Source organism: Micropterus salmoides, unplaced genomic scaffold (genome assembly GCF_014851395.1).
Source record: "Micropterus salmoides isolate LMB-PRFRI ecotype aquatic unplaced genomic scaffold, ASM1485139v1 Ms_hic_scaffold_14, whole genome shotgun sequence".
In the NCBI taxonomy this organism is placed as follows: Eukaryota; Metazoa; Chordata; class Actinopteri; order Centrarchiformes; family Centrarchidae; genus Micropterus; species Micropterus salmoides.
In genome coordinates, this window is record NW_024040485.1 from 1,387,848 (window position 1) to 1,414,218 (window position 26,371).

Genomic DNA, 26,371 nt, shown 5'->3' on the forward strand with positions numbered 1-26,371 from the left:
TCAAGTAAATCAAACATATGGCTTGGATGTCAAAATCACAAGTTGAATATAAAGCCATCAAAATTATATGTAATTAAATATTTAGCACCATTAGCAATGGTGAAATAATATTTTTGCCTACTAACTGTGAAGACATCTGACATCTGATTCAGGCCAATAGCAGATCAACATTTATATTAAATAATGTAATAATAATTATTACTATTAAGTAATAATTAATAATAGACAGCTCTTGAAACAAGAGAAATTGATAGCCAATGACTTAATTTAGTCTCATTAAATATACTAAACTATTAATTTTGAATTTTAGTTAATAAATAAATCAATAACTATAGCAAATTACCATCAATAGATAGTGGGTTGAAGGATTTGGAGTCCTACGAGAAGTGCTTAATTTGTACCGGAGCTAGCCGGAGCGCTGTTTCGATACCTCTACCTTCTACACAAATAAAATCCAAGATTTCATCCAGCCCAATAGGGTAAGTCAAATGATTTTCCTTATTTACTTTTTGATTTGGTAGCTAATAACGGTTTCTGTTCGCCCGTTAAAACAATTATTTGATCATAAATTATGAAATCATTATTTTTGGCGGGCGGGACATTTCACACGCTCAGGCACCTAATCATTTACAAATTAAGCACTGCCTACGAGGCATAGGTTGGCAATATATTCATTCATATGCAATGTTAAAAGAAACCAGTATGTATTTACACAAGCATTCATTTACAAGGTAAAAAAAGAAAACACACACGATGAAACTAACTAAAATGCACTAAGCCAAGACAAAGACAATGTGTGTGCGTGAGTGCCTGTGAGGACTTGGGGTCAAAGAATGAAATGTGTAGAAGCAATTTTATGTTGCTTCCTGCATATGTTTGAATTGAAGTTTCTTTGTATTTACGTGATCTGTGTAACAGTACCAAGTTAAAAGGAGTTAGTTAGCATGCAAAGACTGTGTGTCTGTGTGAAACATAGCATTTCTAACCAATTCAGCTGTGGCTGAGCAGTGTAGTTACATAATCTCACATTAACAATGATCACAACAATAAATCTTTAACGAAAAACACATCAATGTAAATTTATAAAAGCTAACCAATCCTGTGCTTAGCCAAGTTGAAGTTGCAGTTAGGCTATGTAAAGCTATGCAATGCCCAGTACGTTAGCAGTCCATAAAGGAAAAAGGAAGTTGACTTCGTGTTGCTAGTTGTTAGCTGACAGGTCCGTTGTGGATGAAGCCAGGCAGTGAAGAATTGTTTAGTAGTAGTCTTTGCTGTGTCGTGAGTCGTGACACAGATGAGAGGGTCCGGCCACTCTCTTCCTGTTTTCCTCAGAGTAAACTGAACTGGGTTTAGATTTCTGACTTTTGCTTCGACTCTGGGACGAGACACCTCCATAAGTTCTCAGATGACTCCTCCATCATCAGCTGTATCCCTGATGACAGCAAGGAGGAGTAGAGAGACCTGACTGAGAGCTTCATCGGATGGTGTGACAGCAACTACCTCCAGCTCAACACAGGAAAAACCAAGGAGCTGGTGGTGGACTAAAGAAGCAGCAAGAGGCCCCACACCCCTGTTGTAATAAGGGGTGAGGGAGTAGAGATGGTGGACCTCAACAACAAACTGGACAGACAACACCGAGGCCCTCTACAGGAATGGACAGAGAAGGCTGTTCTTCCTGAGGAGGCTCAGTTCCTTCAATGTGTGCACCAGGCTGGTGCGGATGTTCTACCAGTCTGTGGCAGCCAGTGTCATCTTCTTCGATGTGGTGTGCTGGGGAGGTGGCATCGGGACTTGTGGCACCAACAAACTGGGCAAGCTGGTGAAGAAGGCCAGCTCAGTGGTGGGGATGGAACTGGACAGTGTGGAGGCAGTGACTGAGAGGAGGAGGAGATGGAAGCTGAAAACCATCATGGACAACCCCTCTCATCCTCTCTATGCTGAGCTGAGGCAGCTCAGGAGCTCCTTCAGCCACAGACTCATCCAGCCCCGAGCCTGATTTGTGCCATCAGCCATAAGGCTCTCCACAACACTACAGCACCAAACTGACAGATTTGTGTGTGATTTGAGACATTTATCTGGTTGTAAAAAATTATTATTGATTGTACAGTGTAAATAGTAAATAGATGGGATTTTATGGGAGTTCCTGAGGTTCAGTGACTCACATGTTACAAGTTAAGATCACAAATATCCCTATACAAGCCACAATTCAAGAGTGAATTGTTTTAAATGAACCTTTTAGCAATTTATTCCTAATTCCAGCAATGACTCATTTCCTCTTGTTCCACCACTGCATTGCTTAGAGTTAATATATCCAAGGACACAATGATCTCAGAGCCACTGTGATTAGTGGTGCCACACTTAGTAACTCTGATATAGTAGTCTAGTAGTCATTTGCACGTTTGCTAATAATTTCCAAGGCTAAAAAGCCACACAAACCCACCTGCCTGAAAAGTGTAGAGACTGTGTGTCCCACAGCTGGTGGATAAAGTGAGAACTGTCCCACTCTCTGACAACACTGTTAAAGACAGAATTGATAAAATGGCTGGAGATTGTCAAAACCAGCTGCACAAGACACTTAGGAATGTTCCCTTAGCCATTCAGTTGGATGAAAAGACAACAGTGTCAGACTAGTCCGTGGTCATCGTTTATGGGCAATATATTCACAGTGAGGACATGCAACAAGACATTCTTATGTCTACCAATCTAACCACAACAACTACAGAATAAGATATTTTTATGGCTGTGGACTCTTACCTCTCATCCAACAACTTGCTCTACGAGAATCTTGTTGGATCCTGCACTGATGGCGCTACAGCGATGATGGGCAAAAACAAGGGATTTAACAGCCAATTGAAAGAAAAAGCCCCAGGGTTCTCAATTTTTCACTGCATGTTACATTGCCAAGCACTGGCCAGTAAAAAAACGTTCAGAAGACCTCAGTGACACCCTGAAAACCGTTGTTAAAGTTGTAAACTTCATTAAAGCTCACCCTACGATCAAGATTGTTTGCCCAGCTGTGTGAAGATGAAGTGCATCAAACACTGCCGTTACACACAGAGGTACGCTGGTTGCCACAAGTGCTTGTGCATTTTATTGAACTGCAGGAAAAAATTAAGGACTTCTTGCAAGATCACAATCGCCAACTGCGCAAACAGCTGACTGATGCATTCTGGATCAAAACGGCATACTTAGCAGACACATTTACTCTCTACAATGTTACAAATGAAACGTCATACGCAAAGATGCTCTCAGCACTTTGTGCACAAAAATCAGAATCAGAATTCTTTGCACTGCACAAAATGAAATACAGAGTTGGTCAAAAGAAGAGATGCATCAATTTCCACTGCTGATGAAACAGTCTGGTGGCACTGTGTGTGCGTCTTTACGCACTGAGTTTACCTGACACATGAACTTGCTCCACGAGGAAATTAAGTCCCGTTTTGCTGATGCTGACGAGTACTTGGGTTTGAGAATTGTGGGTGATGGACATGTACATTTCCAGCCTAGAGGACATGGAATACCTTGGCTGTGAGGATGAGCTTGCTGAACTTCAAGCCGATTCTGTGTCAAAGAAATATTTCCAGGAGAACGGATACAAAATGTTTTGGATCGTCAAAGGATACGCTGTTGCACCCACACTGGCCAAACACAGAGGGTTTTTCTCCCATTCAGCACGACATATCTGTCTGAGACAGCCTTCTCTGCCCTTGTAACAATAAAAACAAAGGTTTGTAACAGACTGGATGTACACAAGGACTTTAGGCTGGCACTGTCACTAGCATCACAACTGACATTACATCCCTGGTCGGAGGTATACAAGCCCAAGGTGGCCATTAGTTTAGGAATGAACAGGATGTCAGAGTTAAAAACATTAATGAGAATTTATGAAGAGATTATTATTGTTACTTTGGAGCCAAATTAACACTACTGCATAGCTATGTGACAGTTTTCACATGATGTGCATTTGTATAAAGAACGTATTGATTGCTATTGTTAGTTAGAGCCCAATTAATACTTGCATTTGGATATCCAACTAACTGCCCTTGTTTCAGTTATTTGTTCTGTGGAAGATCTAGGACAGAGCTATCTACTATTTGTGCTGATTAATCACTTATTACTCTGATGATAATAATAATAATGAATATATTATTCATTAGGTAAGGATGTGTGTGTAAAGGCCTACTTTTGTATTGTGTTGTTAATAGAAAGAAATAAGAAAAGAGACATTTACCAAAGGTTAAGGGGCCTAAGAATGGAAACAATCATAAATGTTTTTTGTTTGTTTGTTGTAAATAAGAATTGGAAGTAAATACATAATATTTGTGAGCATGTGTGTTTGTGGGTTTTGGGGGGGCTCAGCTTTTATTGGATTCAAGTACGAGGGCACCAAGGAAAAAAGGTTGGGAACCACTGTAGTAATACATATCAGTTAGAAATATGAACATTCCAAAATGATACATATAGGTTTTGATGTAGTGTAACAGTTGCTTGTCATAATGTTCTTCCTGAACAGCTATCATGATCATCTTGACTCTACCAGGGTCTTTTGAAGGGAAGTTGTTTACCATATATGGCCTATATCTGACTTGTGATTTCATAAATTACCATGGTCATGCATAAGCAAAGCAATATACATGTAGAATGTGTGGGATTTAATAAGTGCTTGTATGTGTACGCAACTTTTCATAAATACCAATCTTATTCTGTGCAGGTTTGGAACTTCTCCCACACAAACTTCTATACTGTGTACTCCACAAGCTGTTCACTCATGTATGGCCACAATTATGCATATATTTCCAACTAACTTCAATAATTTCTTCATCTAAACCATCAGTCTGCCTCTTAGACCCAATCCCAACTAGGCTACTTAAAGAAGTTTTCCCCTTAGTTAGCACTTCTATACTAGATATGATCTTTATTAACAGACTATGTATCACATTAATTTAAAGTAACTGATATTAAACCCCTACTTAAAAAGCCCACTCTTGATCCAGGGGCTTTAGCAAACTGTAGACCTATATCTAACCTTCTATATTGCAAAAACATCCTGTCTAAAAATGATGCAGAAAAACTAGTCCATGCATTTGTTACTTCTAGGCTGGATTACTGCGATTCCTTATAATCATGCTGCTTGAAAAAGTCCATTATGACTCTTCAGCTGATCCAGAATGCTGCATGTTCTGACAGGAACCAGGAAAAGAGTTCACAGCTGTTTCTCAATTCAGGGACCGCATCCTTCGAAGGCTGCATTTGAAGACAGTCGATGCGACTAGGCTGTCCCATTTCAAAGGCTCCTTCAAATGCGGCCGACAAATGCAGCCTTCTTTTCGTCCGTTTGCAGGATCCAACACCTGGATCCTTCGCAGCCCCAGGTATCCCGACATTCATTGCACGCCGGTTGATTGTCCCAGCGTAAATAATGGCGTAGGCTGTGGAGTTGAGCCCCCCGGATTTTACCTATAAATGTAAGTATTGGATTTCAACTCACTTCAAAAGCCAACTACACAAATGTAAAAATAACAAGAGGCATAAAAGCGCAATTTGTCATTTAAAGAATAGTTTTGTGGGAGAAGTTAATGTGAGTTAAGTGATTAACTGGCGAGCTAACGTTACATGAGGTTATTGATGTGCTAACATTAATGTTAAGTTAAACTTGTGTGGGCAAGTTACAACCTAAAAAATAAAGCCTTTAACGTCTTCACTTAAAACCGAAGAGGTTCAGAGTCAGACCTGCGTCTTACCGAGATTGTCGCGATATTATACATCACTTATACTTAATATTATGTACATGAAAATAACGTTACCACGTAACGTTAGACGGGTTGTGAACCCTGCTTGGTTTTCAGATAGTTAACGTTAGTAATGCAAAAACATCCCAAAAACCTTGGGATATAGTACACGGTTAATGTAACTAGGTTATTTTGCGATTTATGCTGCTTACTGTTTGGTGATGTGAAGCAAAAAACTTACTTGAACATGTCGTTTTGTTTTAGGGAGCGAGGAGCAAACTGCCCTGTTCATTAAACTGAGGGGGGGAGAGCGACCACCTCTTCACCGGGGCAAAATTTTCTGCCAACATGGCTTGGAGGTAATTAAAGTATCAATAGCCCTTTTGTAATATCTGCATTTAATCATCTTGTACTTAAAGTTACAGTTAAATGAGCCCCCATCCTATTCAAAGCCTTTAACAATAAGAACACTAGTAGATAGACAGCCCTTTGTTGTGTTTTTGTGTCTCTGTCCTGCCCTGTCACCTTTTCCAGTCTTCACAAAATTACCATTTCTTTTGTTTCTCTGTGATTAGGACAATTTTGGAGAAAATGGGCCTGTGGGGGAAGGTGACTTCCCTCAAAGCAAAAAAAAGTGGCACAATTAAAAAACAAACAAACAAACAAAGTATGTATGTGTGATTTGAAACTTATATTCTGTATACATTTTTTTAAAATAATTTTTGTATAAGTCGTTCACTGTGTAGCATAAAGGGAACTACAAACTGCATTCATCTTACAACCCTGTTTTAATATAATACATACATTTACCTTGTACGTTGTATATTAATTTCATTCATTCTTACCTACAAAGCTCTTAATGGTCAGGCACCATCTTATCTTAAAGAGCTCATAGTACCTTACTACCCCACCAGAGACCTGCGCTCCCAGAATGCAGGGTTACTTGTGGTTCCTAGAGTCTCCAAAAGTAGACTAGGAGCCAGAGCGTTCAGCTATCAAGCTCCTCTCCTGTGGAACCAGGTTCCAGTTTGGGTTCAGGAGGCAGACACCATCTCCACATTTAAGAGTAGGCTTAAGACTTTCCTCTTTGATAAAGCTTATAGTTAGGGCTGGCTCAGGTTAGTCCTGAACCATCCCTTAGTTATGCTGCTATAGGCCTAGACTGCTGGGGGATTTCCTATGATGCACTGAGCTCCTCTCTCCTCTACTTTCTCTCCCTCTGTATGCAACCTCATCCCATTATTGCATGTTACTAACACAACTTCTCTCCTTTCGGTAGTCTTGTGCTTTCTCGTCCCTCTCCTCTCTCCTCCTATCACTTCCTGCAGGTTTTCTGGCTCTGGAGCTGTGGAGTCTGGATCTGTGGCTGCATGTCACCTGCTGCCACCGTGTTCCTGCTCGACACTTATTATTACTAGTCCTATTGTTATTATTATTGTCATTAACATTACGATTTTTATTATTAATATTAATATAAATATCTGTACCCATTATTCATTCATTTTGTATCAACATTACCTTTATTATCTGTACTTCTGCGCATATATTGTGTAGGCTGCTCCCCCCTACCCCTCCATCCCTCTCTCCCTCTCTCTCTGGCATGTAGATGTGTTCAGGGTGGGACTCGTTGGATCCGGGATACTTTCGCTTCACATGTTCATGCTGCTTCACGTATTCGTGGACAGCAGTTGTGCTGTTCTGGACGAATCGCCCCAGTCCTACAGATTGCTCCAGTTTACGTTGCTAAGCTGTTAAGGGGAACATATACAGCTTAACTGAAGGCTGTTTACAGGCTTTTCAGGACCCGACTCTGCTTCTGAGCGGCTAGTAGTCCTTAACTAAGAACTGCGCATGTGCAGTTCGCAACAAAGATCCTATAGAGGTGAGATGATCTCTCCATAGCTAAAACAGAGCATTCAACACAGGGTGAAAAGAGGAGCTGCAGCATTGTACAGTATGACAAAAAAAGATGGTGTTTTTTGAAAATTTAATTCTGCCTAATAACTAGTAGATTTTAACAGTTAAATTCAGTAAAGTATATTAATCTAATATTTAATTAATCCAATTGACTCTCTAATATTTAGGGGATGTTAACAGGGAAAAATACTGGAAGAACTGTAAGTTTATTGTGTAAATACACACATTAGAGAGCTATTTTCTACATAGATACAATAGAACACACTGTAATGCAATATTTTCAATATGAATGTACAGTAGTATGTTTCATGATGATTCAGCTGTCACTGGATCTAGCAACCTTACCAAACAAGATAACAAAAAAACAAACAAAACCCTCCTCAGAAGTATAATGAGGAGCTAATGTTGAGTCCACCTCTAGTGTTTACTGACATGAGTTTGGGGTCATCACACACAACGAGCCCCATCTGTTTCCTAATTAGCTAATCAGCATAATGTTAAGGCAAACGTGGCATCCTGCTGCAGGCTTGTGTGCTGTTATCATAATAACATTTAAATAAGGATCACAGAATGAAATAAACTTAAGCTCATTCTATTTAATTCATGAAATCAGGTCATAACTTTATGAGTAGATGTATCCGGACTCATTGTACAAAATGCTGTTTCTCAAACTATGTGAAAGTTAACTTTAGTTTTTCACACAATGTTTGTTTGTTATACTGGAAAGTTCCTTTGATACGACTATCTCATGTGAAGTAGACTGTATAAATGCATTTACATTCTAGCAGGAAGGAGAACAATGTTTGAGTACAACAACAAAATAAAGACCGAAAAGGCCTGCCCATGTATATCATTAACATATGCATAATTAAAGAAACAATAATAGAAATTTAGTTTCAATCATGACGTTTCAGCCTTATTTAAACATGGTAGAAGGGTAAGGAAAATCTCATTAGTGGACAAGATTCAGGTCTGAGATTCAGGTAAATATGTAATGGAAGAAAATGAAGTCTTACTGTAGGGTGGTCATCTCAGTCAATGATGGCTGTGTGGCTTTCAGGTAGCTGGCCCGGCGTGCCTGGATTTTGGGAGAGGGTTTGGGACTTCCGTCAGAGTCTCCGCTGTCGTCCTCAGCCATGGCTTTGACATAGCTGCCGCTCCTCATCCTCCGACAGGGGATATCGTCCTCCTTCCCCAGAGGTGAGAAGCTGCTCCACTCATCCTGAGGTACCTGATGACCGGGCGGAGAGGACAGAGAAACACTGTCAAGAGGATCCACTCCACTGCTGTCTGAGTCCAAGCCACCAAACTGGCTTACTAACCTGTCCTGATGGTGCATGGAACTTACAGAAATAGAGCCAACATGCAGTACAACAACAATCACAATCACTCTTTTACACACATGCATTCATACACAACTCTCACACTGCTGCCGTACAGTCTGTTGGCTAATTAGCATGGAGCAGTATGTGTATGGGTCTGCCTTGGTCGGTCTGAGATTTCTCTCTGGCTAATTCATACATCTGCTTTCAAGGAGTCACAGAACTGTCCATATATGAACACGAGTGTGTAATGTGTGTATATATTTGTCTGCAGTGACCTGACCCAAGGGTCTGTTTGTTAATTGAGAAAGCCGAGGTAAGACACGTTTTACTGCACCAACTGCACAAAGATAAACTGAACAAAATGTACATGTTAAGTTAAAGATATAGCAGCAGAGTTTTAATGGGGGGTTTACAGAATAAAAAAACGGAGACAAACAGATCAAATAGGATGTTTTTCAGATGGGCCCTAAAGTTTCAGTTCATAGAAATCACAAAAACACTTTTTTCCCCCTCCAGTGGTATCTAATATTGGCTAATAACTGTATAAGAATATCATATGTTAAGTCTCTGATATGTTACAGTGACTATAATGTGTGTTACCGTATACAATGCTTTAGAAGTCCCAATAAGAATATTCAAGGATTAAGCTATTATACAAACTTAATAATCAAAAGAAGTACTTTGAAATAAAAACTGATTTATTCAAAAGGTTTCATTGTGGACTAAATGTAGTAAATTTACCCCCTCTACATTTGTACAATTTATGAAGTAAATCTTTCTACAGTAGAACTAGTGATTGCAGTCTGTCTCACAGTGGACATGTTGACTCATAAAAGGTGAACAAATAACAGTAATGAGGCTCTGCTCGCTTTCGATGTGACACCATGACATCATGTGTCAAGCCATGACAGAGAGCCAGCAGGCACAATATCAGGACCTTGGAACTGACACACTTGTATTGGAATACAGCCATTACGAATGCTATTACACTGTTAGTACAAATATCAGACAAGACAAGGGTCTGTATAATAATCTTTAATACATTTCATACTTTAAGACTAGCTTAACACGTTTTTGAGTAAGTAAATTATATCTATTCCCTTACACCAGTGATTGATTCCGGTCCCAGCCTATAGTGTTCACTGCAAAAGTAGTTCTTTGCCTTTTTCTAGAGGAAATAGAGAAATGCTGTCTTCTACACAACCCCAAAAATCTGTGATGTTGTCTTTTACTCCATGCCCTGTACAGTACAAGGCAACTATAAGCCTTCATGCCAACGGTGTAGACAGATTTGTTGCTTAAAACTGAGACAGACGACGTGACTGGTATTCTTCAGACCATCCAGAAGCCTATACATGGGCTTTGGTACATGTGATCCCTTTTATCTGGCGGGCGACTGCTGGGTCTGAACATGGCTTCTGAACTGAAACATTTTTTTTAATTAGCCACACCTTTTTAGTGTGTTTGTGCTAGCTGGAATGAGTCCCATGCCTTGTGTTAAACGTGTGATCGACTAGAGGCCAGAGTGTGAGAATTTGACAGACAATAACAGAGACAGCAGGAGAATTGCACCGCTACTGTGACTAATCATATATGAATCACAGAGGGAAAGAGGCTGAACAGATCTGCTGGCCTCAATGTCTCTCTCTCACTCTCAGTATGTGTGTGTGACGTCAAAGAGACACAAATGAGTAGTTTGGCTATAAAAAGAGAATGTGGGAGAGGACCAGCTGCAGTAGCATCAGCAGCGCCTCTCACCCACGCACAAGCCTCACTTCCACTGCTGCTCAATACTCATTCTACTGAAATGGCTCAGTAAGAGTGGAACACTGCTATCTATGGTTTACACTGTCATTAATGCAGATGCATTATGAGGTTTAACAATCCAACCTATTTTAAGAAATGTCACTGTGCATGTACCATTCACATTGTGTTTACAGTATGTCCAGAGCATTTACTGTGTATTTTATATTACAGCCTATAAATTGTTTCCTTGGCAACACTTGGCTGTTTTGATGGCTTGAGGCAGAAGCATTAGAAATAACAGGTGTAACAGTGCATCCAGCATCCGTGCTGTTGAGATGCTGGAGAAAAGAATTTGAAGATTGAACATGTAAAGCCAAGGGGAATGGGGCCAGCTTTACTGTCTTTTCTTGACGCAACTCGTAAAGCAGCTATGAAGCTGATGTTAGCCATAATCAAAAAAGACCAGGGAAATGTACTTTTTCCTCAATTGCCCTTTCAATGCTTAGCTTTTGAATTTGTATTCTGTGCCTATGTTTTAGACTTGTCTTTCTGCTTCATCTTTAAAAACAATGCCCATACTCTCTGAAAGTACATCACTGCTGTTTACTAAAATTCACTTCACTAGCTGAAAATTTAAACATTTAAATATTTACACATTTTATACATGTAATACACTAACTATGTGGATGGAGTAGATTTTACTATAGATTTACACATACTATTTAAAAGCTTAATAGTCACTGAATAAATACCTAAAAATACTAAGTAAATTGTATTCCAGGTGTGTGTTTACGTTTGAATCCACAGATGCGCTTTTGGACAAGACAAGATTACCCGCCATTTTAGTGATAATGGACCACAGCAGGGCAACTGTATCTGTTTCTGTTTAAGACAGAGGTGCTGCATGACCGGGTTTTTTGGGGGTGAAAGTTTTGTTAAAATTTGCTAATAAGTCTCCTATTTGTTTGAAATACAAATGTTATTTTATTATGTTTTTGTTAAACATGTCTGCTTAGAAAATAGTGTTTTTTGGTAATTGTCATTCTTGAGGTGGTTTATTGTTGAAACCAGGAGTGAAGTGCCTGTTTCATTTGATAAGAACGCTGATGAAAAGAAACTAACCAGCTAAAGAGTTATCCTGTGAAAGACTTAATTTCATGTAAACAATGATTACATTTAGAAAGACTAACAACATAGAGTTCTGAAAGTAACCACTGCAAGTCAGTAAGTAAGTCTTTTTGTAAGCATCGAGTTCAAACAACAAACAGCTGTGTAAATTCACAAGCTATAATCAGTGGCGGCTCCCGCCAAATTTCTCAGGGAGGGCAATTGTTGCGATGATGGCTAAGGTGACCAGTTCAATGGTCTTAGTCTGCTATAAGACAAGGATTGTTCCTTAGGCTACATACTGTACAGTATTTGTGAACAGCTACATCCTGAAGTTCAGTGCCAATGTCTACAATGAATGAACAGTCCACAGTTAAGATCAACAGATCTTTAGACCATTGAATGTAAAGGCAACTACTTTAGCAATAATGAAAAAAAAAATGACTCTCATAATCATCTGATTTAGCTGTGACAAACCTTTTATTTAGGAACAATAAATTCAGAATAAAGCGCAGTGGCACTGGGCTGATGATGTGCAATGAATAAAATTATTTACAGTTAATCTTGCGTTGCAGCTAAGGGACCCATCTCAAGTAAGAGGCTACAATTATGTAATAATGTCACATATGCTGTACATGAAGGTGGATCAAACATAGCTAATCTTAAATGTTTAATGGGGTACAGAGGAGCACAGTATTTATTTTCATTCTTGAAGTTACAAACATTAAACAAGACTAATAAGGTAAGCAGAGAGTAGTAAAAAATCCACTTCTTATCCTGTAGTTACACAGTATTATTAGGGGTGTGGGCTGTATTAAAGTATCCACTGTTCTCCTGTACTCTATAATCACACAGTAACAACGAGCTATGTGTTGTTCTCCCATTCTCACTCTGTATTTACACATAAACATCAAGGCATGAAAGGGGAAATATAAAAGGTATATTCTATTATTTTTGGTTTATTTTCTGTGTTGCTTTCCCACTTCTTCTTTTTACCCTCCTCTGACAAGATCCCAGTGGTGGCCACATCATGCTACCTCCTCTTTCTTCTGTGGTATCTGGCAATAAAAGAAAAAAACAACACATCAAATAATTGTTAAGGGTTAAGTGCAGCTAACTTTAAATTGACTCCACCACCAGCACACATAAAACATGGCTTAATAACAATCACATTTAACATAAGCATAAAATTCAGCTTAATAATAACTATCAAGATTATTATTATTAGCTTAGCCTATGGCATTTTACGGAGCATAAATTAGCCTAGTGGCTAGCGGACTTTTCCTCTCCTCATAGCTTAACAAATTACATGTATTATTTATACTGTGTCTTACTCACCACTGGTAAAGTCACTGCATCTCCCGACAACACGGTTGAATTTTCAGCCTGAACGTACATTTTCTACAGCAGCTGGTCGTAGTGAGAGCAACAAGCTGGAGGACCGCCGAGTCGTTTTCAGGTGGCAGAAGCGTAGCTCTGCTACTGGGCACATGACGTAAACACGTAAGTGCGAGCCCTCTCGGAACCCATAGAGATTGCATTGCAGCGGCCGCAGCCCGAACAAAACTGCCTTTACATGAAATTTTATGAGAGAGATCTGGGCGATTTCCAACCAGACTCCCCGGAACACGACTTGACGCTGATTGGACAGCGATATTCAGAGACAAAATGTCTGTCAAAAACAGTCACAGCTAACTAACACTGTGATTGGTAGAAAGTGTGAGAAAAATCTCCTGCCTTTTTACTAATGAACCCTAATGAACAAACCGCCCCGGCTATAATATATTAATATTGTGAATCAAATCAATGTCTGGAGCATGAAATGGTACTCTGAGGACTGTCTCTATACCACTACGCTATTGGATCACACAATGTTTTGAAGTATTGTTGATGGTAAAGTGCATTTGCCTTAAAAAATTAAGCTTTTCAGCTGTCGTTTGGGCAATTTGAGTTACAGCTTGAGCAGCTGAACACGAAAATATAAAGCACAGGTCTTCACCACAATTAAAGGAGAAAGAGAATGCAAGCTGAAGAACTGGAGGTGCAAAGAGGAAGACAGCCAAATATTACTACTAGAGTCCACTCAAACCTGGCTGCCATTTTGCAGCCATTTTCATCAAATGAAACAGGCACTTCATTCCTGGTTTCAATAGTAAACCACCACAAGAATGACAATTATCAACAAAAAAGCACTATTTTCTAAGCAGACACATTTAACAAATACATAAATCACAAATTATTTGTTTTGTATTTCAAACAAAACTTTCTTTTGTTGGAAGAGGAGTCCCATAGGAACCCATTTATTTTTAAATGCATAAAAATATTAATATAAAATCAACCATTACAGATATCAGCAACACAGGTAATAGCACCCATCTCATGAAGAAGATGTACAATTTGAAAGTTGAAACCAAGTTTGTAGGACAAACGGTACAGCACAAGATAAATGGCAAAAAACGCGGAATAAATTAGCATTATTAAGTTGCTACAACAAACAGCTGTGTAAAGTTTAAAGCTATAACTAACATTACGACCTGAGGAATTTGTGGTCACCATATTTAGTTTGTTGTCATTAAGTTCAAACACCATAGGCTACAGGTGTTTAATGTTGAAACTAATTAACACTAGTGCCAGCTGCAGGATTTGAACCCACGATGTGTTGTTGATACAAAAAGTGTATTTGCTTAATAAAAAAAGACTTTTTAGTTAGTGCTTGAGTAGCTGAGCATAAAAATATACCTCTTGTGTCCAAACTCCAAACAGGGAGGAAGATACAGCAAGTTAAAGAATTAGTGACAGGGGGAGAACTCAGCCTGCAGCTACAACAGGGAGTGAATGGGAGACGACTGAGACTTTCCAATCAATTAAGGATCAGAGATAAAAATCTAAATGTCCACTGAGCAGGATTTTGACATTTTGAGGGAGAAAAGGCATGTGGCTACATTTTGGTGCCTTTTTTGGGCTTATAGAGATAAATATACGTGACTAGCAGCAGTTTACAAAAAATTCCTGGTCTGCAAAATCCTCCTGTCTCCACTCTAACTGATCACATGACACACTGGTAAAGTCTGCTAAAAGCTGTAAAACCCTTCACTTTGGAAGGGCATCGCTCCTAAACTAAACATTTTTTTAGCAAACACCAAATATAACATATATATATATAAGATCAACATCTTTTCTGCAACTTACAGCTGAAATTGCACATATGCCGGAGCACTAAGCTCTTAAATTTGGAAGAGTGAAATCCCTGCTCCCATAGGAACCCATTCATTTTAAAATGCATAAAAGTATTAATATAAAATCAACCATTACTGATAACAGCAACAACCCATCTCATGAAGAAGATGTACAATTTGAAGTTGGAACCAAGTTTGTAGGACAAACAGTACAGGACTAGTTAGATGCCCAAAAATGGTGGAATAAATAATAATAATAACTAGGAAAAAAATGCGGGAAAATGCAAAAGAGCTTAATTCAAATACTTGAAGAAGCTGAAATGTAATGTTACATTAATAACTTCCCCAGTGAAACAGGCAGCATGAGCTTAGCTAACACCAGATGAATTATTCTAAATGTTAACCTGACTCCTGCGATGGACTGGCCATCTGTCCAGGGTGTCCCCGCCATTTGCCCGATGTAAGATGGGATTTGCTCCAACCCCCCGCGACCCTGTACGCAGGATAATCGGTTGACGATGGATGGATGAATGGATGGTTAACCTGACTGACCTGAAATTGTAACAAATATCAGGTTAGCATGTAACCAGCAATACTGGAGGCTGCATTTTCTCCTAGGACTCAAACCACATTTCTAGGACCTCATGTTCTGTGACACTGTCACCACCATAGCTAGCTAGCTAACTTTTTTTATTTTATTTATTAACTTTATTATTATTATTATTCTAATCACTATTGTTATCCAAATCTTTATTTTTTTTTTCTTCTTTCGTACGTTTTTTGGCACGTTTCAGCTCCTCTCTACTTTGTGCTACAAAAACCATTCAACTATCATAATATTCTGCTTTTTAAGGACATTAAGGCTTGTATATAACTTTTATACTTTTTAAACTATTAAGCTTTTTGTGCAATTTTTTGTACTTTGTAAATGAATGTAGAAATCTTCAACTCCTCATAAAATGTCTTAAACTTTCAAATGCTACTACTTCTGCATACTTTCAGCTACATTCATCATTTCAACTGAAAAATGTTGACAAATCTTTAAGCTATTAATGTTGTATTCAATTTTTTGATATCTTCTACAGTTTTTTCACAGTCCCTGTTTTAGTGTTACAAAGATTTCAAGCCGTTTCTGAGTTTATAATGGAAGCAGATGGGATGGAATGGTGGGAGTCAGAGCATGTGACATCATCGTCAGAGTGGAGCCAGCTTGCAAACTCATCTTAAAAATTCATTTTTAAATTGCTGGCCTGGCCACAATTTTAACACTTCAAGTATCATTTTATACTAGAAATGTAGGTATTTTTGTTGTGGTTCCTCACATGTGCTTATTAAATCCCTCAGACTTATAGATTTGTCTCTGTGTCCTTCCTAAGGACAAGAGTGACAGGAACTTACAATATAAACTCCCATCAAAATTTTTTGACCAGAGCAGAATGTACCAGTTTTTCAACTCACCAAAGTGGTCCCTTTTTTCAACTTTATCCACACAAAAAATATATCCTGTTGTTCAGAAATGCCTTCTGCCGCTCCCGGTCAAGTCATTTCGTTGATATGACCTATAGTTTAGTCTCTGAGGTGGTTTGTTTGAGGCAAAGTCTCAGAGAGAGTTTCCTATCTGTCTATATAGGATAGCTGGTTGCCCAGGTGACACACACATTCTCTCTCAATTCAATTCAAATTAGCTTTATTGGCATGAATGTAATAACAACATTGACAAAGTATCATATATACACAACATAACTTATTTTATTAAACATTCTCTCTCTCTCTCTCACACTCACAGACACACACTGCATCCAGAGTACTGCATCTGCTACTACAACCACTACTACTGCACTAATTACTACTACCTGGTACTACAACTAACACACACACACACACACACACATACATACATACATACATACATACATACATACAATTCAATTCAAATTAGATTTATTGGCATGAATGTGTAACAACAATATTGCCAAAGATTGCCATACACACAGCTCTCTTCATTGGGAACAGTTGGGTCTGTGTATCTCACAGTCTTATAGTCCACCTGTCTCTCGTCTCACAGTCCATCTCACAGTCTTATTGTTCACCTGTCTTTCTGTCTCACAGTCCATCTCACAGTCTTATTGTTCACCTGTCTTTCTGTCTCACAGTCTTATAGTCCACCTGTCTCTCTGTCTCACACTCCCTCTCACAGTCACATAGTCCACCTATGTCTCTGTCTCACAGTCTGTCTCACAGTCTTATAGTCCACCACTCTCTCTGTCTCACAGTCCATCTCACAGTCTCACAGTAGTCCACCTGTGTCTCTGTCTCACAGTCAATCTCACAGTCTTATTGTCCACCTGTGTCTCTGTCTCACAGTCATGACCTGTTCGGTAGGAGCAGAGTTGTGCTTCAGGTTAAAACTCAATGAGAGCAGCTGTCTAAACCAGCTTTTGCCATCACCATGGCAGCCTTAGAATGTAGGCACACAGCTGACTGAGATGATGTAATCAGGTCAGTTTGATTGACAGACACAAAAAACACACACAGACAAACATTTACACACACAACACAGACACAAACACACACACAAATTACAAAATAAAAGCCTTATTATGATAAGCTTAGTCAGGTTGAGAAAGGATTCTCAATAGCTCTCAGGATCCAATTTCTTCCAAATTAAAGCCCCAGACAGTTAATGTATTTTAACAGGGAATTCAGGATGAGGTTGATTTTCCAAGATGACTAGGTGACAAGATATCAACAGCAAAGTAGGGATGGACCTAACACACAGGACCTTTCACTGCAGGATGTGACACCCAGCTGCTACTACTACTACTACAACTACTACTTATACCTTGAGCTGTGATTCAGCTGTGTAATACCATCTTCCAGTTTTTTCTTTTGTCAATCTCATTTCGACTTGTAGTTTGACTGTGTAACAACGTTCAGCTTTTTAACAAAGTATTTAAACTCTGATCAGCTTTCATGTTCTTAAGCAGTTCAATGCAGTCCAATTGAGCTTCAACACTTTTCAGGTATTTGAATTAAGCTTTTTTTTGCATTTTCTGCTATGTTTTCAATTGTTTGTGCATTTCAGCTTCTTTAAGCATTTCAATTAAGCTCTTTTCATTTTTTGCAATGTTTAGCAAGTTTTTTTTATACATTTCAGCTTCTTCAGGTATTTGAATTAAACTCTTTAGCATTTTCTTCAATCTTTTGTAGATGTTTGTAAATGTTGGCTAGGCTGGTGTGTAACATTATACAGTAAAGGACTGTGTTGTATTTTAACACAGCTGACCACTTCATTTAGCATGTAAAAAGTTCTAAAGTTGTAAATAGTGTGGTGATTTAAATGAGATATTAGTTTAATGTTATATGTATATTTTACCAATCACTCTTGTCTGCAAAATGCCTGTTTAAATAAACGTGTAAAATATTCATGTTTTGTGGTATTGTTACCAATACCAATTTGAACAGGAAATAGTTACAGCTTCAAGTTATGATTCCATTGTGTTGTAACTTAAAAATGCAACCTGAAGTTCAACCTATTCACAGTATGAAGTTTTCTCTGTTCTCTCTTCTTTTTGCTTCTTTTTACGAGTATATTTAATGTAATTTATTCTTTTATCTTGTCAGGTAAGAGTACATTCACCTGTAACTTGCTATTTCAAAGTATGTCTTTCAACAGGAAGCAGGACAGAACAACAGTGACTTGTGTTATCACATCAGGCCCAGATTTTGCTGTAGGATGGGTTAGTGAAGTGTAAACTGAGAGAACGTAGATGGAGTGATTTGACTATGGATGCAACATAGTGAGTTGAAAGCTTTGCATGCATGTTAAAATACTGCTGTTATTTTTAGCATTTCTTCACTGTGTAATGTAATTTAAAATTATGGCAAAATGTACTGGATCCTTGTTTTAATATCAGAAACTGTCTGTTCATTTACAGAGTGACCTTACTGTTTGGACGGGGCAGGAGACTGGACAGTTTAGGTCTAAGAAGGAGGACAGATTGACGAGAGATTGAGAGGAACTTTTTGAAGATTGCCTGGAAAACCATCATTTTCTTGATATAAATATAAAAAATATATGTTATTGTGACATAATCTAAAGTTACTATTAAAGTAATAGAGGAAGGCATACAAAGGGATGGAGATATTCCACTCTGTGATGGCAAACTAAATATATTTTTCAATGATTCAAATAAAGTACAGTCACAATTAAATATGCTATTGGGTTACGAAACCATAGGGTTTACTGGCACTGTAACGATGCTACAATCTGTGGAGTGGCAACCAACTTACGGCATGTTGTACAAATGTTTTACTAATGCCAGGTCACCGGAGTGATGCCAATCAACACATCCAGAGGTCCGAGCCCTGCTCAAAGCCCGGAACTCTGCCTTCAAATCTGGGGATGTCACTGCTCTCAGGTCTGCGAGAGCCTATCTGAACAAAGCAATCAGATTGGCAAAGAGGGCACATGGACAAAAAATCCAGGGTCACTTTAACGACCACAGAGACACCAGGAAACTGTGGCAGGGAATCCAGGCTGTCACGGACTATAGGACTGCTCCCCAGTCCTGTGACGACAGCATGGACAATCTCAACGATTACTTTGGTAGGTTTGAATCACAGAATACCACACCAACGAGGAAAACCACCCCACAGGAAGGAGACCAGGTGCTCACATTGGATCTAGCAGATGTCCGAGTGCTGAGGAAAATCGACCCACGGAAAGCTGCTCGTCCAGACATGATACCGGGCTGCCTGCTTAGGGAGTGTGCAGTCCAACTGTCTCATGTCCTCACGGACATATTCAACATCTGCCTGAGTCAAGCTGCTGTGCCTTCATGCTACAAAACCTCAGCCATCATCCCTGTTCCAAAAAAAACCCACCATCACTAGTCTGAATGATCGCCGGCCCGTAGCACTCACTTCCATAAAAATGAAGTGCTTTGAGAGACTAGTAAAGGACCACATCTCATCTGCCCTCCCCCCTTCACTGGACCCATTTCAGTTTGCCTACCGCCCAAACCGCTCTACTGGGGATGCCATATCCACTACACTTTAGCCTGGAACACCTGGAGAACAAGAACTCTCTTGTGCAGATGCTGTTTGTTGATTTCAGCTCGGCATTCAACACCATAATCCCTCAGCATCTGGTCAACAAGCTGGGCTCAGATGCACTGGGCATAAGTTCTCCACTGCGTAACTGGATACTGGATTTTCTCACAAACAGGCCTCAGTTTGTGTGAGTAGGCAACAACACATCCACCATCATCTCACTGAGCACTGGCTCCCAGCTGGGATGTGTTCTCAGCCCTCTTCTCTTCACACTGATGACTCATGACTGTTGTGCAAAGTTCAGCACCAATCACATCATTAAGTACGCGGACAACAGGACAGTGATGGGTCTTATCCAGGACGGAGATGAGAGGGCATATAGGAAGGAGGTGAGACTTTTTGCAGACTGGTGCAGGACAAACAACTTAGCCCTGAATGTCAAGGAGATGGTGGTTGACTTCAGGAGAAATCAGCCCGTGCACGCCCTGATCCACATCAATGGGACTGCTGTGGAGATCGTAAAACACACAAAGTTCCTGGGGGTTCACGTGGCTGACAACCTGTCCTGGGACCTGCACACCTCCTCCCTCATCAAAAAGGCACACCAGCGTCTGCACTTCGGTTCGGCGGTTGAAGAGGGCCCACCTCAGTCCATCCATCCTGACCACCTTCTACAGGGGCACCATTTCTCTCTGGTTTGGGAACTGTAAAGCTGCAGAGAGAAAGGCGCTGAGCAGAGTGGTGAGGATAGCTGAGCGGACTATTGGGACAACTCTGTCGACCATTCAGGAGCTGGCCCAGAAAAGATGCCTGTCAAAAGCAAAGGGCATCATCAAAGACCCCACTCACCCTGGCCACAGACTGTCTGAGAACAAAGACTGCAAGTTTCAAAAACAGCTTCTTCCTTTTTTTTTTTTTTTAAATTATTATTATTTTTAATTAATTAATTAAATTAAAAAATAATAATAATAATTGAAAAAAAATTAAAAACAGCTTCTTCCCCACTGCTGTCAGACTATTGAACACTAAAACCCACTGTATATATCTAGATATTTCTATTTTTCCAGTTTTTAGACGTCGTATATTTATATTTATCACTCTACATGCTCTGCACACCCATATAAGCATTTATTTTTTAGCTAATATCTCGATTTTCTATGGTGTTTTCAATTGTTTCTGTGCTATATTTTTAAGTTGTGCACGTAATTTCATACTACAGTGTACTGTGGAATGACAATAAAGAAATCATATATATATATATATATATATATATATATATATATATATCGTGAGTAAGGTTTTATTTATTGGTTTTGTTGGGTTTTTTTAAAAGCACCATGTCAAATATGTAATGGCAAGGTAATATTGACAATCTTTGCAATAATTACTGACATTGGGTAGAGGTGGGTGGAGTGGTACTGATGGGGATTTGACCAAGCAGTTGAGAGGAATTCGTTGTCAATGTTAATGCTCTGTTAAAACTTCACCTTTTGTTATTTTTGTCATGTGATATGCTCTGCTATGTATGATACTTTCTGAGGTCAAAGAAACACTTTGAAATATACTATACTAGGATTGTATAATTTCAGTGATATTCAGTTATAATTATTATTATTTTGATAATTTCATGTTGGTGAATGGCGATTGGATTGTTTTACAGAATGACACTTGAATGAGCATTCAGTCATATTATTTTTCTTTCAATACAGCCAAAATGACTATTCTATATCATCTATATATCTATATATGTCCTGGAGATTAAAAAACAGTTTAATTGTATTGTGTATTTTAGTTGGGTGATTTGTGATAAAAGCATTAAATGCTTAGCGAAAATGTAACATTTCTAAAAATAAAATGAGCAAGATTTATATGATTATAGTGAGTAATATAACACCATGCAAGTAGGTAATTTAAATTGTCAGTAAGGAAAAAATATAATAAATTCTACATATTACAAATATACAAAATGTACTTAATATTTTGGTGATGTTCCTGTATTTGAAAAATATTCATTGACTTTACTAAATTTGTTTAAATAAATGTAACTTACAATAAAGTAACATTTACTTAGTATATTCACAGATGTTTAGTTTAGTGGTAAGTAAATTTTACTTGATACTGGCAAGTGCGTCGTACTTGAAATTAGAACTTATTAGTAAATTTTACAAATTGCTAATTGTTAAGAGGATTTTATCAAGTAAGTCCTACAAGTTATTTTTTTTTCAGTGTATGTGTGGCAGAAAACACTGCACATCACCCTGAACACACCAGATGTTAGAGGGCAATATAGGGCAATCTTGGAAGAAAACCTGTTGGACTGGGGCAGAGGTTCACCTTCCAGCAGGACAATGACCCTAAACATACAGCCAGAACTACAATGGAATGGTTTAGAAAGCCTATGCATGTGTTAGAATGACCCAGTCCAGACCTGAATCCACTGAGAATCTGTGGCAGGACTTGAAAATTGCTGTTCACAGACACTCTCAATTCAATCTGACTGAGCTTCTACAAAGCATTGACTCGGGGGCTGAATACTTTGCACGCCATACTTTTCAGATTTTTATTTGTAAAAAAATTGAAAACCATGTATCATTTTCCTTCCACGTCACAATTATGCACCACTTTGTGTTGGTCTATCATATGAAATCCCAATAAAATACATTTACGTTTATGGTTGTAACATGAAAAAATGTGGAAAAGTTCAAGGGGTATGAATACTTTTGCATGCCACTGTATACTATGCTCTTTGAAACATCACGACCAAAGTCCCCAAAATAAATTAAAAACTTAAAAACTGTTGACCAGGCATGTGAATAAAATGAAGGCTTTAGGACCATGCGGACGCAGCTGATTATACCATCGCAACCCTCATTTCAACTTGAAAAACTGTTGATCAGTGTCCAGACTTGGGGAAACACATGAAGCACATGAAAACCTTGTGAGGGCAATAACAGAGCACCACTGTTTGGGGGCAGAGTTTTGGGCGATACGTTTTGTTAATTTCCGGGTGGGTAAAATAGGGTGACGTAACGTGTGCATTTACGCACGAGGCACAGCAGCATAAATGTCCCGACACGCTGATCAGTCAGAATATAACGTTAATTAATGTTCTGTGTTCTTCTACGTGCTTTAAATCATAACAACTAAGGCTGAAAAACTTCAGCTGATGGAGGGGATCATGTCTGCTGCTGTGGCTGTAGCTGAGCTAATTCCACTTGTCAGCTGTTCACACTGCTTCAGCAAACTCCTCAGCATGTAAAATGTATTCTTTTAGAGGAGAGATGGCATGTTGGTAGAGCTTAGAGTGTACTACAATCTCCCTACCGATTGAAACGGGATAAATAAAAAATAATTTTATTTAGTGATGGGCAACGAAACGCAGAATTAAACGACCGGGGATGAACTGTTTATTACTAGGCTGCAGTCTCTGCCTGTTGTCTGTGTGTGTCAGCTCCTACACACACTCACACATACAGGCGCGCACACACACACATACTGTGGCCAGCAGAAATCACGTCTGCGGTGGAGATGGTGAAGTGACGTGAAGGTAACGTTAGCTCTAAACTACTCGAGTTCATGACAGAGGCGCTCCTTACTGTAAGTACGTGCAATAAAACCATTCCGAGTAAAAAGACAATTTTTTTATCAATAACGTTACATATGTTGCAAACAAGCATAAACATGTAGAAAGCGTCATTTTTAATCTGCTCTGTCCACAGTCTCTTATCCTCTGTGTTTTATATAAGCACAGCTAACATTAGCTTGGCAATTAGCCAAATGTACAAACCAGCTAAATTGAAAGCTGCCCGTTTGTCACGAAGCTTAAAATTTGGCACATTGTTACCTGCAGTGAATCACAGCAGAGAGAGAGGAGAGGAGGAGGACCAGAGGAAGGACTGGTACCATATTGCAATAGAGCTGTCTTCTGAAACAGTGAAGCACATCCGAACCATCGGTGGTTTGATTCTCGTTGGCTAAACAAAATTTTATTTTCCGATATGATTCCGATAATGAAAATATACCCAATTTACTATATACAACTAACTTCCTTACCAATTAATTTTAATTCCCTCACACTCAGGCAATTGTTTCATACAAAATAATCAGTTCACACAGAGAACATGGTCTTCTTTAGTATTCACTAGGTTTATCACATGAGCAGGAAACAGCAAAGGAAACTATGCCACAACGTGCATGCTGGGCCGGAATATCGCTGAATCAAGAGGACTGTGGGAATAAGTTTGTCGTAGTTCAAAATGAGTAGGAGTGGGACTGTGAACACTCAGGGAGACAAACACTCAGGGTTCTTGCACCATTTTAAAAGCAGAATTTAATACTTTTTAAGACCTTTTAAGATCTCAACAAATCTCCTCAAACCTCAAATCTTGAAACAGTTTCTCTGATAGAAAAGAGACGTGCGTTTGATCTCTTAATGAACGACACAATGCCACATTTGGCATTTTTATTTTCACCAGAGGTACATGACTTTGCATATTTCAAATCGGGGAACATAGAGGCTGTTTACAACTGGCATTAAAATGTATTTTGGGTGATCAGATTGTGATCGGGTATCACTTAACGACATGAAAGTACAGGTGTAAATGCACCCGAGACGTATTGAGGACAGATTGTGATCCAATCAGCCAAAACAACCTCTGGAGGTGGTCAGGGACACTATGACCACATGGATGCAAATGTGTTGTCTGTCCACATACAACTACTTGGGCAGAAATATTTGCCAGTTGCAGTTCTGCAAATAAAATACAACAGTCTGAGCCTAAACAGTGTATCAGTGTTGTGCATAAACGTGCTCAAACAGTGCCAATTATTGATTATGCTCAGGTTTTTGGTGAACTGATCGTGTCTGTACTAGGGCTGGGCAATAAAACAATAATGATAATTGTCGTGATACAATCTTCCTCAATAACAATATAACAAATGTTCAATAAATATTTGATTTAGAATAGAATTGAATATTTGAATTGTGTTGAGGACAAGGGACTGAAAAAGATTTTACTTTATTTTTCTCATGGATATTTGTTGTTTTGAATGTTCTACCTTTGATACCAGGCTGCTTTTTGGCATCAAGTATTTGTCATGTTCTGACCATAAAGAAACGTTTAAAAGCACAATTAACCATCTGGCTTCTTTAACTTGCATTCAGGAGCAAAAATCACCCTCTAAAGTTAAAATTAAAAAAAAAAAGATTAAATAATTAGGACGTGAAGGAGGCCACAGTCGTTTGAGCAAGACAGAACGATAGGATCTTCCTCCAACCACTTTAACTTGCGTCTCCCAATCATGCAGCCACAACTGACGATAATATGACAGGCAACCAGACGTCAACGTCTGCAGCTAACGTAAACGTAACGTGTCAATTACTAAAAAAAAAAAATCATACAAATACACGCTAATTAGGCGTTTTAGTTGACTGTGCGTGACAATTTTCTCACCAGCCTTAAACGCACCATCAGCAAATTTAATACCCACAGCAAATTTACAGTAAATTTAAGACAATTCAATTCCTTAATTTCCCCAATTTCAATTTAAGACCTTTTAAGACTTTTAAAAGGGGCCGCGGGAACCCTGACACTTACCTGGAAGCACCTGCTTCCCCCTTCCTGAATGTCCTGCTAGAAATAGCTTTGACAAGCTTACTAATACAAGCGGTATGCAGCTTTTACAGCTCTGCCGTACGCTGGGTCTGTACATAGTACTGGTGCAACAACTAATTGACGTAGTCGACAAAAATCGATTATTAAATTCGTTGCCAACGAATGGCCTCCTGGTTCTGACCGACAACATTCTGTCTGACTGAAGATCTGAAATAGTTTCAGACACTAGACTGGACCACCAACTTTACTTTTTACGTTCTGCTTCAGCCTCCTTTTTGTCAGCGTTTTTTTATTTTGTTGGTTTGGTTACTACACCTGCTAAATTTTGTCACATTACGGTGGTAGCTAGCTAGCTAAATGCTAAAAACACTTGAAGCACAACTTTCGAAGCTCCTAACACAAGCGGCTTTCACGTCGCCTTGTTTTCCGGAGCGCTATTTGCACACATGGCTGTGGGTTATGCTGCAAACGTTTGTTCAGTATGAATGAGCAAATGCTGCATATTCGTTGGACGTGTTACACGATTTTAGATCCCTGGGCCCTGTAGATCCCTACAGCAGGGACCAATTTAAGCGTGATACATAACAAATAAGAACACATGGCTGCTGTTAATTACCGTCAGAATTTTAGTTTAAAGAAAGAATTCTGAGATTAACATTAGCTCATATCGGACAATATTATCGTCCGGCCGATAAATCGGC

General features: G+C 39.0%; 1 protein-coding gene across 1 annotated transcript in view; it reads right to left on the reverse strand.

The window, feature by feature from the left end:
- The window catches only part of LOC119902939 (disks large-associated protein 1-like), a 219,384-nt gene that overhangs the window by 86,909 nt on the left and 106,104 nt on the right, over positions 1 to 26,371 (reverse strand). The window contains exon 3 of the mRNA XM_038719344.1: positions 8,663 to 8,877. Within this exon, the coding sequence (XP_038575272.1) occupies positions 8,663 to 8,877 (215 nt within the window). The remainder of the gene's footprint in view (positions 1 to 8,662; positions 8,878 to 26,371) is intronic.